The sequence below is a fragment of the Lissotriton helveticus genome, chromosome 11 (genome assembly GCF_964261635.1).
Source record: "Lissotriton helveticus chromosome 11, aLisHel1.1, whole genome shotgun sequence".
Lineage (NCBI taxonomy): Eukaryota > Metazoa > Chordata > Amphibia > Caudata > Salamandridae > Lissotriton > Lissotriton helveticus.
Genome location: NC_136072.1, coordinates 1,107,328,573 through 1,107,344,927, shown reverse-complemented (window position 1 = coordinate 1,107,344,927; position 16,355 = coordinate 1,107,328,573). Strand labels below are relative to the sequence as shown.

Genomic DNA, 16,355 nt, shown 5'->3' with positions numbered 1-16,355 from the left:
GTAAGAAAGCCTGAGCTAGTGTTACACTGGTGTGGTGACGGTTAGAATAACCCCTACGTTAAGCAAGGGACATGATTACTGATGGACCACCGTTTTTTCTCCCTTTTTGTGAGCCTTCGGGAGGAACCAACCACGACGAAAGGCACCAGGCAGACCCCCTTGAGTACCAGTTCAGAAGAGGAGGGAGAAGACTCCTCACGTACCAGCACCACAACCCAGGCAGAAGATCCCTCCACAGGGAAATGAGAGACTAACCCTATTGTGAGACCTAAGAGTGCCTATCCTGATAATAAATCTACCACCCGTGGAAAATATATTCCGCCTCCGCGTCTGTATATCCGACCCGCCCTCCCACATATACATAATGACAAACATTTTGCGTTCCTTGATTGGTAGCCAGTGAAGCTCTTTTAAGGCCTGCTTGGGGATGTTGCGCAGCAGCCTGGCTGCGCAGTTCTGTACCACTAGTAATTTCCTTTTTGTGGTCTTTGGAGTCCCCAAGTAAAGTGAATTTCCATAATCCGCATGGGATAACACTAGTGCCTGGACTATGATCCTGCGTGCTGATTCAGGAAGGAATGGAAAGATTTTTTGCATTTGCCCAACGGTGCCGTAACTAGACGCTGCTAATTGTACTGCTTGGTGGTCAAAGTTAAGCGACCTATCCAGCCAAACCCCCAAACTCTTGATCTTTTCTTTGGGCTTTGGCACCGGACCAAAACAGATTGGCCAACTCAGGCTTGCCAAAGCGCTCTGGCCGTTGCCCAGGACCATTAGCTCCGTTTTGTCTCCATTAAGCTTGAGACATGACTGGTCCATCACGTGGCCACTGTTCCTAAGCAGAATTCTAGATCAGCTGGCATCTTCTTTGGGTGGCTTAATGCCACCACTAATTGCATGTCATCTGCATAAGTTATAATATGGATTCCATATGGCAGGACTAGCTCTGCAAGGGGCCTCACATATACACAGTGCTTAATTTGTAAAATATTAAATCCAGGTGCTCAAATTGTTTGGGGAGGCCACACCCATTTCTCCCAAGCCCCACCCACGTGCTGCACTGGCTCCACCCACTTACTATATTGGCCCCACCCACATCCTCAAGTGGCACTGCTGAAAGCCAGGTGTAATACCACATCTGAATTCCAGCAAGGGACACTTCCTCAAGTAAGTTTTTGATAGGCGGTTCCGGCCACCACCCAAAAAAATTTGAAAAAAAGGAAAGCAAAAGGGGATTTAAAGCACAATTTTGGAATAAATTAGATAAAATAACTAATGCAACTTCTGCCACATAACAGTGGTTAGTGTTGACTTAACCAATAACAACTTAATTCTACCCAAACAAACCCTTTTTTAGTACAATTGGGATAGTCTAAGACTGGGAAAAAGCCTAACTTTCTAACCTGTACCACGCTGTTTGCATCTAGCACTTTGATGGCAGTTCACAGCTCACTGTACTAGATCATGATTGTAACGTATGAATTGCAGCACAGTAACCAAAGAATCTCTATGGCAAAAGCCACATCCCACTGAGCAGGTCACATAAAATACTGTTTTGTAATCTGCATAGTAAAGGTTCTTTGCAGCAGGTATATTAACCCTCTGCGCTACCTTAGATGAGTCAAGACTGTCACTCGACAAAACTCCATTCTCTCTCCGTCAGGTACATTATTCACCAGAGTTATCCTGGCTCTTTTATTGTTGCCTGAAAACTGTTGGGTATACAAAGAACTCTGCAGTGCTTTTACAACTTCTGTGAAGCTACAAAAGTGGCCCCCACTATTCCAGCTTTCCGGTATGGCTTGACCGGCCTTGATCAAGATCATGTATTAAGGACAGAGGGAAGTCTCTGCCAAAGGGCGGTGGCACAGTCTTTACATTAAGGACAAGTAGCTAACAATTTGTAGCAAAGAGTAATCTGCCACCATTTGGTGTTATGTAAAAGAAGCACAATGTGTGCATTAAGGACAGCTGACACCGTCTCTGCATTTGAGGAAGGTGGGTGGCCTCTGTGTTAAGGGCTAGAACATGCCTTTTTCCTAGGCCTCCTCTTATAACCCTCACTGTCCCAAGGTGTCTCACACGCCATCGTCCTCTTTAACCACAAGATTCTCGGACTCCTCACTTATCCACAGGCCCAGACTATTCTAATAACCTACACATCCATTCACTGACAATGCAGCCCCAAAGACCCCGTTATTCCGATATTGTTTACTTACAATTTTTTAACACCTTAGGAGCTTCGTAAATAAACCTCCCCAGTGCTGCGCTGTCCATTATCCAGTGCTGAACTGGACGTCCAGCGGTCGCACGCAGCACTGGGGAGGTAGTGCCCGTGACGACCGTTGGCCGACGGCAGCACTTAAAGGGTTAAACAGTAAGTGCCAGGTCTCTAAGTTTTACTTAGAATAGAATGGCCAGTGCTACTGAATGTCGGCGTGCAGAATGCCAACGCTACAAGGGTAGGACTGGCCTACAGGGCAGTTAGATAGTGACTGATGAGTGGGTTGGACAGGTCAGTGTGTGTGCCTTTTATTTTTGGCTGTTTCTGGGAGTGTTTATGGTCTACTGGGCTGGGGGTTTCCTGTTAATGTCCTTTGTATTGAAACAGACATTATCTGCAGCACACTCAAATCCATGCCAAATTACATAGCTTGAAAAGTACTTATAAAACTTTTTTTGTAAATTCAAAGGCTGAAGTTGAAGGCTACATACTCTTGAATCCACCTCATGCATGTTTAATTCACCCCCAAAACTCTCTCTGCCACTTTATTTCACTCTTGCACGTTCCTTCTCAGCCCTGCTTTTTTCCCTTTGTCACAGTTTTTCTGTCTTATTCGTTTTGATCTATCACTAAATATTTACATGCAGGCTAGTCCACCTCAGGGATCACACATTCAAGACGATAACATTTTAAAGAACACTATTAAATAACAAGCATTTACAATGCAATGGTCTCGGCATTATTAAAGTTAGAGCTATTGGCATTGCTCATGAAATTATTTTTCTTTTTTTTTTTCAAACATAAATAAATGGTATTGTCATTTACAATGGCAATAGGTGAGTATTAGAGAGTAGTAGAGAGTATTCGCGGACAGAGAGCCACACACACACACACACTGACAGAGTCGCGCACACACACAGAGCCACGCACACACACACACAGACAGAGCCACGCACACACACACACACAGACAGAGCCACGCACACACACACACACACAGACAGAGCCACGCACACACACACACACACAGACAGAGCCACGCACACACACACACAGACAGAGTCACGCACACACACTCTGCTGCAAGTGCATTAGCTGTTGGTGAAGTGTGAATAGTTTTACTACATTACGTGAACAATTAATTCTGGAGATCTTGCTGTACAGTTAGGTGTCCCAGCATAGCTTTAAAAGAAGCAACGCTTGAAGATGACATGTATACTGGCCCCCGTTTCACTATGGGAGCCTAAAAACTATAAAGAACAAACATGCTGCAAATGGCACACAGGGTGGTTATGTTAGTGAGGGGAGGATAAGGCAGCCTCCTTACTGCTGCACCAGAAGAGTGCCACTGAGCCCCTGTCAGCAGCAAATCTATCGCTTTAGCTGTGGAGAGCGATGGGGGAGTGGATTTTACCAGAGGCACAAATATTAACAAACCCCATCCTAGTGCTGCTAGGAGACAATGCATTCACATTCACCACCGCTGAACTTCGCAGTATCTATCTCCGCACACAACCTTCGGCTAGTTGGAGAGGGCGCCACGACTGCTCTTTCAAAGGTTGCATTTGCGCTCGCTCATGTTGACAAAGCACCCTCCCCCGACACTGCAGCTAGTGATGCTCTCCCCTCAGATGGAAACAGGGAAGGGAGAATGGTTGTTAGAGGAGACACACCAAAGAGCTGTGAGCATAGTACTGCTGGTCAAGATGGAGGTGCGATGGCAAAGTTGTGTGTGGGGGGAGGAGTGCACAAGGAGTGCATCGACCCTATTACTGGAATATCGGGTTTGTCGGGCAGTGCTTAAAGTCACGTGTGACTTTCTTGGACAGTGTTGCACCTAATTCACAGTGTTGGGGCAGCACATACTGCTGAGTATGGGGCGTTATGAGAGGATACAGATCTGCTGACAAAGTGATTTCCACATTAGAACCCCCGCGATTGGGAAAGCTCAAAATGACGAACATCGAGAGCACACACTAGTTTTGCTGATCTAGTGAAAAAAAACCTTAAGACAATAGTGAATGTCTGCAACTCGAAGCGGTATCAAGCACTCTACACGTTTATCAAAAAGGTTTTTTTAAACGGTCGTAAAGTACTTTAAAGTATATCATAATGTCCATAAAAAGCTAGGCACCTCCTGTTGCCTTGTGTTTTTCACGCACTCGATGTGTCTCTGACAGTGAGATGGGAACCTCAGGGGGTTGAACGGTGTGCCTCACACTACAGGGCATCGGGTAGAGGACACAAACCCAGGGTTACACAGTGGAGCTCGCACCCTGGGGAGTCCGACAGAATCTCGCACCCCAGGGTGCCGGATAGTGAAGCTCACCCCCAGGGGACAGTGGGTGTCACGTGCCGGGGCCCATGCCCTCCATCCACCCACCCAGACGCGTCAAGTACGGGGTACACTGCTGCTGGGGCAGGCTGCGAGCGGGCTCACCTGTGCCCCTCACACACACAGCTCGTGCATGCAATGTGTGTGGGGGTTCGTGTCCGCCTGTGGGGTGAGGCAGGCGAGTGGTCGTCTTGGAAAAGCGGCTCCTTTGAGTCTGGCCGGGTCGGTAGGAGCAGTCTTGGCTGAGGTGCGAGCTTGATTTATCGGTGATTTTAGGATTGGATTTTTGACTGCGAACTCCAGATACCGAGCTCAGAGCACCGACCTTCAGGAGTGGAGTGCGTGTTTGGGGGCGCTCATTTGTGCCCAGACATAAATAATCAGATGACGCTCACATTAAAGCACCTACTTCCACCACATTCCCCTGAGCGGGCCCCAGCACTCTAGCTCGCCACCTTGTCCCAGGCACCCTCCCCGGCTCCGATGTCCTCGGATTCCCAGATCACCCAGTGATGGCATCGCTGGCAGCAAAGATAGGAAGGGACGACAGAATGCAGTTTCACGAGTAGTCGTACTTTGCGTCCTTCTTCCATGTTTAGAGAGAGGGGCAGACATTGCTCTAGAGACGGGGACAGCAGCAGAGAGGGACCAACACGGGCTGTCAATCCCCATCCCTGCGCACAATACCCGAGCCTGCCCAGGACTCTGCCCGAGAGGCGAGGGTCCCTCGCGCGGCACTCACCGGAGATGGCCCGGATGGCCCAGTTCTGGTCCAGGTAATCCACAAACGCGTAGCCGAACTTGAGCAAGACATACCCGACCAGAGGCAGCTTCCTCTCCCCGAAGAACTGCTGGATCTCGTCGGCTGTCACCGAGGGGCTCATGTTCCCGGGGAAAACACGCACAAAGTCCTTCAGGAAGAAAAATAACACTAACAAGGCTACATACAAGCGGGGGTCTCCAGAGGGGACCAGGAGCGGCAACACTACGTCCATCCCGGCAACAGAGACGCGAGCAATGGCGAAAAACATTCATGTAAAAAAAAAAAAGTAAACGCCCACAATGGCCCACCTCTGAATGACGAAACAAAGGGGGCGGGCTTAAAAAAAAGACAGAAGCGCCCACGAATCTGCTCCAAGACTGATTGACATCATTCTCTTCCAATGGCTAGCCTCCATTTATGGAGCTAGCCAATGGAAGAGAGAGGCGGGTTCAACCCCAGTACTGAAAAACATAAGATCTCGGCCTGCGCGACACTGCTGCGCAGTGTACGCTAGGTCGAGCCCTAAAAATTAAAGTGGTGAAAGTTTACAGATTAACTGTTCCCAGGACAGAAGATATTCTTGAGCCTCAATTACTAAGACATCGGTGCGCCCAAGGTCAGCAGAGGTGTCAGGGGCATGGCTTTCAGGCATAAAACGGCCTTTCAATCACAGAGCAAGGAGTTCACCATTACTAGGAGTTCACCATCACGCTGTTGCTTCTGGTGCACGCTCTACATCTGCACACGTGTAAATGGCAATGAGTGTGCATTACTAGGAGTTCACCATTACTCCGTGGCTCACAGTGCGCACGCTACATCTGCTCATATAATGTAATGTAAGTAACTTCTACATTCTAGAATTCAGGCTCCGGGTGTTTTCATTCCTCGAGTAGAGGCAGCGGCGTGCAGACAGAAAGGAGGGAGTTCTGAGCACATCAGCAACAAAATGAGCACACGTCTCTTCAACCTGAAGAGAGAGGGTGAGCAGCTAGTGTCCGATCGCCGCAAGAGAAACATTTCAATTATGTCATGCCATCCTTCAAGGGCAAAAGTGATGTGCGAGGAGCAATTTAAAACAGAGGGAGTGCCAATTAAATAATACAGACAATGGGCAAAAGAATTTGGGGCCCTCTCCTGGGAAATTCCAATTGAATGTATGGTGAGTCCCAACCTACTGCACAATGATGCAACCTGCAAAGTAACGAACATTTGACATTCCTTCCATACTTGCGTCATAATTCACACACTACTAGCATCATATTACAAAATCACTCCTTACTCCGACTGCTGCCTTTCAGTTTTATTTCGTCTGAGGCCTGCTGAGCACCACGCTGCTTGCTTCTTGTGTCGTCAACTGAAAAGCGCTGCAGCTGCGCAGCATGCTAGGGCGGGCCTTAGTGAAAACATGATCCCATTGGTCTGACTCACTCAGGACACACACCTGACGATTCCCACGTTGGGACAGAGCAGGTTTATAATATATTTTGTAAGCGGTGCTTGATTGATTGGAGCGACCGAGCGAGTGACCTGTAACTTATGATGAGACAGGGACCCAAGCAGTTTCTGGCACTGTATGTGTGCTTCATAACGCAGGTGCAGAGTCTAGTTTGAAATGTTTTACATACACAATCACGTGTGAAATCGGCTGTTCACTGGGGAGACCCGTGTGAACTTAGTGAGCAGCCAATATCGCTTATAGACCCGGGCTTGAAAATTAAGTGCCGGTGCTTAGCACCGGAAAGCACTGGCACAAAGTATGCACTGCATATACATTGAATAGGGTGGACCTCAGTGAGGAGCCCTGTGACACTCCGCACGCAAGTGGAGCTCTTTTTGAGGTATGATTGCCCTCAAGTACCTGATATGACCTGTCTTTCAAAAAGGATTTGATCCAGGTGAGGACTTTTCCTGATACTTTGATCTTTCTTAGTCTCTCGACGAGGATGCTGTAGTTGACAGTGTCGAAAGCGGAGCTCAGGTCAAGCAGCAGGACTGCCACCGTACATCCCTGATCAAACATTTTTTGTGATTTCTCGACTACTGCCAAAAGGGCCGTTTGTGTTCCATGCTCTGGTCGGAAACCACATCTGGGTTGGGTGCAAACATCGAGTGATTTTCTAAATACTCCGATAGGGTCCTATTTACATGTTTCTCTAGGATTTTGCTAGCCATGGGAAGAAATGAGACCGGCCAATTGTTGCCCCATTCAACAGGGTTCCAGCTGTTTTTTTCTGTGTGTTTTTTTAAAAAGTGCTCGTATCACGGCATGCTTCCATAACCTGGGCACTTGGCCCGTTGGTAGAGAAGGACACAATGGGCTAGATGTACAAAGATATAAAAGTGGTTGCAATGTGCACACACCAACTTTTTGTCAGTCTTATGGTATTTTGCACACTGACCTACGTACTATGTAATAGAAAGATTCACAAAATACTGAATAACAATGGGTTACAATTCGATCTACGGCATGAATAATAATGAGGTAGGTCACAAACTGCGGCCCACAACAGTTTGCTGCCATCACAGGGATGGTGGCCAGCTGGGGTCAGCATACAACATTGGCTGTGATTCCTTTAAAATAAAGCAATTTCTTTTTAAATGCAGTCTGTTTTCCTTAAAAGAAAATGAGATGCTTTCAAACAAGAAAAAAAAGGAAAGGTTTAAAAAAAAAATTTTTGGGAAGCATAAGCATGGATCCTATCTACCACTGCCTATTTAAAAAAATGCTTGATCATTTATAAATTGTAGCGTTGGCGACCAGAAAATGCGTTTGGATATCTGGCCACAAGTTTCCGTTCCTTGGGCTTTTTTTCCAAATCAGTGTCATCACAGGCGTGCAGGCTACTTTTGTCAATGGAGGGCACTCGCGAATAGAACTTCCATCAACACCTAAGGCAGTGTTCTTCAATCTGTGGGGCGCGCCCCCCTGGGGGGGCGCGACACCATCCCAGGGGGGGCGCGCACTCCAGCAATCTGACCTTTGTTCCCTGCAAGTCTTCTTGGAGGACTCCGGTGTGTGGAAGGGGGAGGGAGGGGAGATCGATGAGGCACGAGGTGCCCGTACTTTTGTCTTGTTAACTGTCCCAGGAAGGGGTTAATTACAGAGCTGGTGGCTTCAGCTACAGTGGGAGGCTAGGAGTCTCCCTGTGACCCTTTAGCTGATTTGGGTTTTTAACAAAGTACAAGAGCAATACAGCAGATTTTAATTCTTTATCTGAGTCTGTACAAAGAAGTCATTTTCTGTTTTTTTATTTCTTCAGAAACTCGTTTCCTGGTGCACCGTCCTTTAAACTGCTCCGTAAAAAACAAAGTATGCAAGTGTATTGCCGTATATGAGTTCCTGGCACAGCCAAATGACGTATATTTCTGCTTTGTTTTTCATTACACCAATTTCAATTGAGTGCAGTGAATTGTATTTTTCATTTTAAGTTTTGTTTGCGGCATGCTACACAGACTATCAAAGAGTAGCCACAAAACGCACGCTTTTGCACCCGATTCTAGTAGTATCAATCATACTCTGGGATGCATGCTGGGACAGACACAGATACGTTTCGGGAATGATGGTCACTTGCTGTTATGAGAGATCTGGAAGGCTTTCTAAAATAAAACAGTTACCATTTCTTGCTGTCTAAACGTTTATGGTCTTTTTTGAAAGACAACTTTATGTCGAAGGCCTTAAACTTGGAGGGAAGGAGGGGATCCCTGAGGTAGCTGGGAAAAGGGTAGGGCAGCATCTCTCAAGCTGGGGGGCAGCGGACACTAGTTTGTAGCTTCAACAGTGTTTCACTTAAGTATTACAATCACAAGTCTAAAACATGTTCAAGCCATTTCAGTTTGTCGTCGTCTAAGTGCTTCAATACTTAAAATTTAGAAGTAAATTACTTAACAGAGCATGCAATTCTGTAGCTAGTCGAGTTGCTAGGTACGACCTCCCTGGCTTCCATATGTTGTCAGCAATCGGACAGCTCATTAAGAGCCTCGGACTACATTGCCCGCACCCTTAGCTGAGTGTGCTTGGTGCAGATCAGGATAGTGAGCTTTATTATAGTGAATGCACTATTTAGCCTGAAAGCTAGGGTGGTCGACCTCAAATCTGGGGATTCAGGTTCGAGCCTCGACAAGGACACCAACATCCTGTGATTCTGAGCAAATCACTTAATCTCCCTGTGCCTAATCAAAAAAAAATGAATGTGTCCTCATGTAATGCAACTGGTGCTCATGTAAAGCGCTCTGATACCCGATAACTTCGAGTCAAGTTTGCGCTATATAAACCCGTTGATGGTGGATGAAATGGGATGGAATGAAATTTGCTGCTCCCTTTTTATGCCTAAAGTCTGCATTATGGAATAATATGCATTTTTATGATGGTTTTTAACCATCGAAATAAATAAAGAACTGAACTGAACTGAACTATATAAACCCATGTAAAAAAAATAAAAATGCAAACTTGTGCCTGCACTGTGAACAAAATCTAATGATAAATCATTGGACAAAAGCATCAGGACTAACTGTCCCAGACTTCTCTCTCTCTGAAGAGGCGGTTTCCACAATCACCAGCACCTGTACCGCATTCCTGCTGCGCTATATAGAGCTTCCATGGATCCCACTGTGCGGGATGAAATTATCAGGCAAAAGCATTGTGACTAACTGTCGTTACAGAATTCTCTTGGGACTAAGGTGGCAGGCCATGCAATCACCAGCACCTGTACTGCATTCCTGCTGCGCTATATAGCACATATATGGAGCCCACTTCAAGGGATGAAATCTTTGGGCAAAAGCATCAGGCCTACCTGTCCCAGAATTTTCTCGGGGCCAAGGAGCAGTGGTGGCCGCCACAAAAAAAAAGTGGTTGGTGTGGTAGGGTGTGCAAGGGGGGAGAGAGTTTAATAATAATAATTAAAAAAAATGGGAAAGGTACCTGCAGCTGCTGTCCGCCTACTGCGCGGTGCCTGCCGCTTTGTAAATGCAAATGAAGGGGGGTACCACAGGTACCCCCCGTGTGCACCCCCCACCTCTCCTTCACTCTGGGGGCCCACAGGGGGCCCCCAGAGTGAAGACCGCATGCCTTTCCATGGCGGCATCACCGCCGCGGAAAGGCACCTACATACAACCATCATAATATGGCTGGCGGTGTCTGATAGACACCGCCACCATATTATTCCTTTTCCGCCCCGGCCGCAAGGCGACTGGGGCGGAAAAGCGGCGGACGGTCTTTCCGTCCGCCGAGGTCCCCACCGCCATACTAATATGGCGGGGGGGAACTAGTGTGGATGTCGGGCGGATTGCCTCCGCCAGGCCGGCGGTGGCTACCGCTAGCCTGGCGGAGGCAATCCGCCCGACATCGTAATGGGCCCCTAAGTCAGGGGCTGTTTTTTATTTTTTTGTGGTTGTTTGTTTTTTGAAGCTTGTACCGTCAGCCTTTGCTGACTTATACTGGACCCTTTAGTTCCTCCCTCGTAATTGATGATGCTTCGCAGAGAGCATCACTCAGTCCAGGGCTTCTCTCCAAGGTGGGACCTAGCCGAAACAGGATGTGCAAGGCCCTGCTAACAACACTCTGGTGGCTACTGTTGTTGGATAGGCCAGCAGAGAAACAAAAAAGATTTCTAGCCTTTGTGGCACGCCGTCTCCCACCCTACCGCATACCCGGCATGGGACAGGCAGGCAAACTGTAGAGGACGTTGTAATGTTTTCTTTGTCGTTGCAGGCGGAATTACAGGGCGATCTGGAAGCAGCTTGGGTACAGCAGGATACCTCTGCTACAGCACAACAAGGGTGCCAGAGCCAAATCCCAGGAGTCTCACGGGAGGGTCCTGGAACAATGACGTTGGCACCCTGTTAGTCCTTCGGGCGGTTGTGGGCCTGAACAACCGGGGGCTTGCCTTGCTACGCTCTGCCCTGAAAGGGGCGTGAGTAATAAGGGACCAATGTGTCACGTGATCCAGTAAGGGGATCACCCCTATAAGGGTAGCGCTGATTGGGTTTACCAGAGTATTTTGCTCATCAGGCGGGCAGGGCAGCATAGGTTGGTACAGCTGCCTGCCCTTGGATCGCCTGTAAGATAACCCACCGCATTTGTATACTTTTGTATGGAATACACCTGCAGCAATATTTTCTCCAAACAAAAGTTGTGTTGTGTGTTTATTTCATGCATGCCTATTCTGCTGTGGTGTGGGTGGGGCCTTGTGCTTATAATAGAACTATGTGCATTTCACCAGACTATTGGTTTTATATTTATAGGTCCACTGATGGGATTGCTGTTGTTCCTCTGTAGTTGCATGAAATCTGTGTCTCCCATACATTTTTATAAGCTGCCTTGGGCTGAACATTATATTTTAACTTACTCTTTAAACCAATATGTTCTTTTTTGGGTGCAGCCAATCAGGAGGGTCACAATTATAAATGTATTCATGAAAATGATGGAATGCACACCCACATGTTGTTAGCCAATCCTTTAGAATAATGCTGAATAGCCACATTTTGCGTGCGGACGTTTATGTTCTGCCCCAAATTACTTTGATGATAATTTCGGAACATGGAGCATAAATGCGTTTTCTTCGCTGTGCGACATGTAAATGGAGCGCATTTGCGCTCCGTGTTATTTCGAAATTATCATCAAAGTGCTTTGGGGCAGAGCACAAACATGTCAGCAGGCAAAATGTGGCTATTGAGCATTGTACTGAAGGATTGACTAACAACATGTGGGTGTACATTCCATCATATTCATGGACCTAGAGAGTGGCAAAATCAGACAATCTAAATCCCTGATGCATGCCCTCTTTCTCACACCTCTCCCTCCCATTGCATGCCTAGGTGCGGCAACCGAATACCTGACAGGAGCACCCCATTGGTTATTTTCCCACAAAATCAAAACAGTCCCCACCTAGCCCACACTGGAAACCCAACATTCATACACCCAAGCACATCCCCATACTGTAGGGTGCCAACTGTTCACTATTGTGCTTCTGTGCCTCACTAGATATATGAAGAGCTAATAGCGCTATATATACACACACACCATGAATATACAGTGGGACACTGTTCTCTCCAGCACAGCAACAAAATACAAACTCAAGTCACTTTTGAAATAAATAAAAAAGCACGAGTGCGTTGCTGGGAGGCAACTGACTGCAAGAAACTGAGCTGAAGCGCCCTTAGGTCAGACAAAAGCTGCTTGAAAGACTTCTGTATCGAGTTACTGAAATACAACGTCTATTGGAAACGATCCCAGGAAATGTACCCTCCTTCCCCCTGACCCATCTCCTCGCTACAGGACATCCTCCCTTCACTGGGCCCGAGTATACAAACAGCTCAGTGTTCCCCGGAGAGAGCATATCTACCAGAGCCTTGTTTGCTCTGATGTTTGCAAGTGGGGGCCCAACCGGCAATTATTTTTCCTCATCAGACTTTGGCCCAGAGTAAGAGACAGAAAAACACAAAAGGGGGAATAGGAAGAGAAAGACAGAAAAACAGTGTCAAAGAATGAAAGTAGGGACGAAAAAGAACCTGTAAATGTGAGCTTAAGGGGCAGGGAGTGTCCGGTGATGGATGAAAGAGGCAGGAGGTGAAATCACGATTCTGGAGCCTTGGTATTTGCACCCCCACATTCAACAGTGCCGGCCGCAGGCTTCTGAACAAAAGTTTGGGGCCCGGCTTTTATTCGTTTGTAATTGAAGCATTGGTGTCTCCTGAACCTTTACTCCATTATTCGCCTTGCTCTGGATCATTACAGACACAGATACATAGCCTGGACCTTTGTGAAATCACCTTATGCATTCTGGATGTGGTAGTCTGATTGTGTTTCCACTGAACAAGTTAACTAACACACCAGAAAGTAACGATTTGTAGGAGAAACGTTCAGGACCAAGACAGCATTAGCAATGACCAGGAGTCAGGTGGCCCCCGAGGCATCTCCCAAGCCCCTGAAATAGGGCACCATGACACCATTGCTACTTACCTTGTACATGAAGATCTTGGAGCCATGCGGCCGTACAGAGGTGTGCTGCCAGGACAGATACTCGTCCACACAAGCCCGTTTCTCCAGGTCAGCGGGGTACCAGTGGTCTGGGGTGTGGAACTTGCGAACCAGATAGAGGAGAATTGCAATGCTGCAGGGAGACGACACAAGAGGGTTAAGGCCACAATGAACAAGCTCTTGTGACTGTATATAATAGTGCAACGCAATGTGAAGACAGTGTGTGCACACTAATACCTACGTTAGGATAGGTAAATATTAATTTGTACTATTTAACTGGCCACACCAACAGCATTCAACTACAACTCCAGTCTGATGGCTTAGTGGACTAATGCATCCACTATAGAGGCCTGTGTTGACCTCATGGTCACAGGTTCAAATCCCAGTGGGTCCACTCAGGCTTTCATTCATCTGAGGTCGATAAAATTAGTACCATTGTGTTGCGTAACAACAAACATCTGTAATCCAGCGCCAAGATACCCTTGGGTGAATGTGTGCTCTACAAATATACACCATAAGTGGTCACATTCCTGTAACACAGGAATATACCAGTGTCCACAACTTGCAGCGCATCTTCACAAGCGAAACCATACTCCAGTCTGTGAATAAAAATCCAAAACCATTTTAAAAGATGCTCTAGGGCTGCCAAAAGTCCTACAAGGCGATACCAATGGGAAGACTTTGTACTGTGCAAATGACCATAACAGAAGACTAAACTGATGCGAACTGCAGACTTAGGTCTTGTACTAATGTAATTTTGTTAGTTGAGGTTAGGCTTAGAGGCTAATGTGTTTAGGGGTTTAGACTTCAGGAAGTTGTGTTAGCCTTAGGTTTCTGGGTGATCTTATTCAAGTTTGTGAGTAAGTGCTGAGCTTGATGGTTGTAGGGCACAGTTAACATTTTAATTATAGACTTGGAGGATTAGATTTACCCCTTGTTGGAATAACAATGTTTTAGCTGTGCTGTTCATGTATTGTAAGTCTTAAGTTAGCATTCGCAGCACCATTTTATGTTTAGCCGCCATTTTGAGCCATGATCTAAACTAATTTTTCTCTCTACCTCTGCTGAGAGCAGCTGTGGTAGTTTTCGTTTCTCCAATGTTGGGCCTTGCTGTATTGAATACACTTCTTATTAGTGCATGCCTTCCCCACTAGATAGAGGCCTGCTCCCACCTTTTGAGCGGTGGGCACAAGAACGACCTTGGCATTAAGATAGCGTGTGCCTGGTCTCAGAATCAAAACTTATCCTTCTGTACCTTCTTTGTCTAGCTGCCTCCAACTGGAAATTTCCAGTCAGAGGGTATCTTCATTGGTTCCGAATCTATATATATAAAAACGAATGTATGTCTGTCTGTCTGTTTGTCCTTTATGCATTACTACACCGTTCATCCGATCGCCATGAAACTTTGGGAAGTTGTTGAGTACACTCCCACGAAGGTTTCTTGTAATTTTTTTTTTTTAAATATCGGCCCCCAGGGCCCTCATAATCTTTCGAATACTGATGTACGCACCAGATGGAAAAACAACAAATCATGTATCCACAAGCACTCGAATAAATAAATAGAATTAAAACACCATTCATCCGATCGCCATGAAACTTTGGGAAGTTGTTGAGTACACTCCCGCAAAGGTTTCTGGCATAACATTTTTTTTAAATATGGCCCCCCCCAGGGCCCTCATAATCTTTTGAATACTGATGTACGCACAAGACGGAAAAACAAAAAATCGTGTATCCACAAGCACTTGAATAAATAAATAGAATTAAAACAGCATTCATCCAATCACCAAGAAACTTTGGGAAGTTGTTGAGTACACTCCCGCGAAGATTTCTGGCATAATTCTTTTGTAAATATCGGCCCACAGGGCCCTCATAATCTTTCGAATACTGATGTACGCACCAGACGGAAAAACAACAAATCGTGTATCCACAAGCACTCGAATAAATAAATAGAATTAAAACACCATTCATCCAATCGCCAGGAAACTTTGGAAAGTTGTTGAGTACACTCCCGCAAAGGTTTCTGACATAAATTATTTTTAAATATCGGCCCCCCAGGCCCTCATAATATTTCGAATACTGATGTACGCACAAGACGGAAAAACTAAAAATCGTGTATCCACAAGCACTCGAATAAATAAATAGAATTAAAACAGCATTCATCCGATCGTCAGGAAACTTTGGGAAGTTGTTGAGTAAACTCCCGCGAAGGTTTCTGGCATAACATTTTTTTTAATATCGGCCCCCCAAGGCCCTCATAATCTTTAGAATACTGATCTACGCATCAGACGGGAAAAAAAACAAGCACTCGAATAAATAAATAGAATTAAAACAACACTTTGAAATGTTTTCCATATTAAAATGAATAAGTTTCAATAAAAATGACACAATGTAAATTGAATTTTATCATAACGAGTTTCCTTGAATTTCCTTTCTTCGGAGATCGCAGAAACGCGCGACGGCTAAGCTAGTTGTACATAATGTATCACCATGTTTGCTGAAGTCAGTCCCGCTGCAGCAATCCCAGGAGGCTAGTCAGACTGGACTCCGCTTGAATGTACCTGAATAAATATACTTTGGCTTGTATTCTCTACTGTCTGACTGGCTCTTCATTTGTATGGAAGGGTGAGAGGTGGTCACGAGTGACTCGGGTGGCCCTAATCGGGTCACTTCCTTCAGCCTGAAATATTAGGCTTTGGACCTGGGCGTGGGCGTTGGTAAGTTTGGGAAGTGTAGATATACTTTGGCTACAGATTGGCCAAGAGCCTGTCGTTAGCCAAAGGATTGTTTGTGAATTTAGGGGTTGAAGTTAGAAATTGTATTTTTATTAGGTTTGGAATTACAATTTGCTGTAAAGTCGAGAGGCTTAGTTAAGCTTGGAGTTTGGTTTAACACTGATGTTTAAGGGTTGGGTTAATCCTAGCTGTTGGTTTGCCTTTTATGTTTATGCTTGGGTGTGGTGGAAGGGGTGGATCAGCAATTAGTCTTGGCAGCTTGGTTCCATGGTTGGGTTAGGTTTAGGCTCAAATATAAGGATACTGTTTAGTGGTTGAGCTGCTCT

The 16,355-nt window shown here is 46.1% G+C and overlaps 1 protein-coding gene across 1 annotated transcript in view; it reads right to left on the bottom strand.

Moving 5' to 3' along the window:
* Positions 1–16,355, bottom strand: part of LOC144792658 (glutathione S-transferase theta-1-like) — a 156,489-nt gene that overhangs the window by 78,486 nt on the left and 61,648 nt on the right. The window contains exon 3 of the mRNA XM_078667804.1: positions 13,280–13,430. Within this exon, the coding sequence (XP_078523930.1) occupies positions 13,280–13,430 (151 nt within the window). The remainder of the gene's footprint in view (positions 1–13,279; positions 13,431–16,355) is intronic.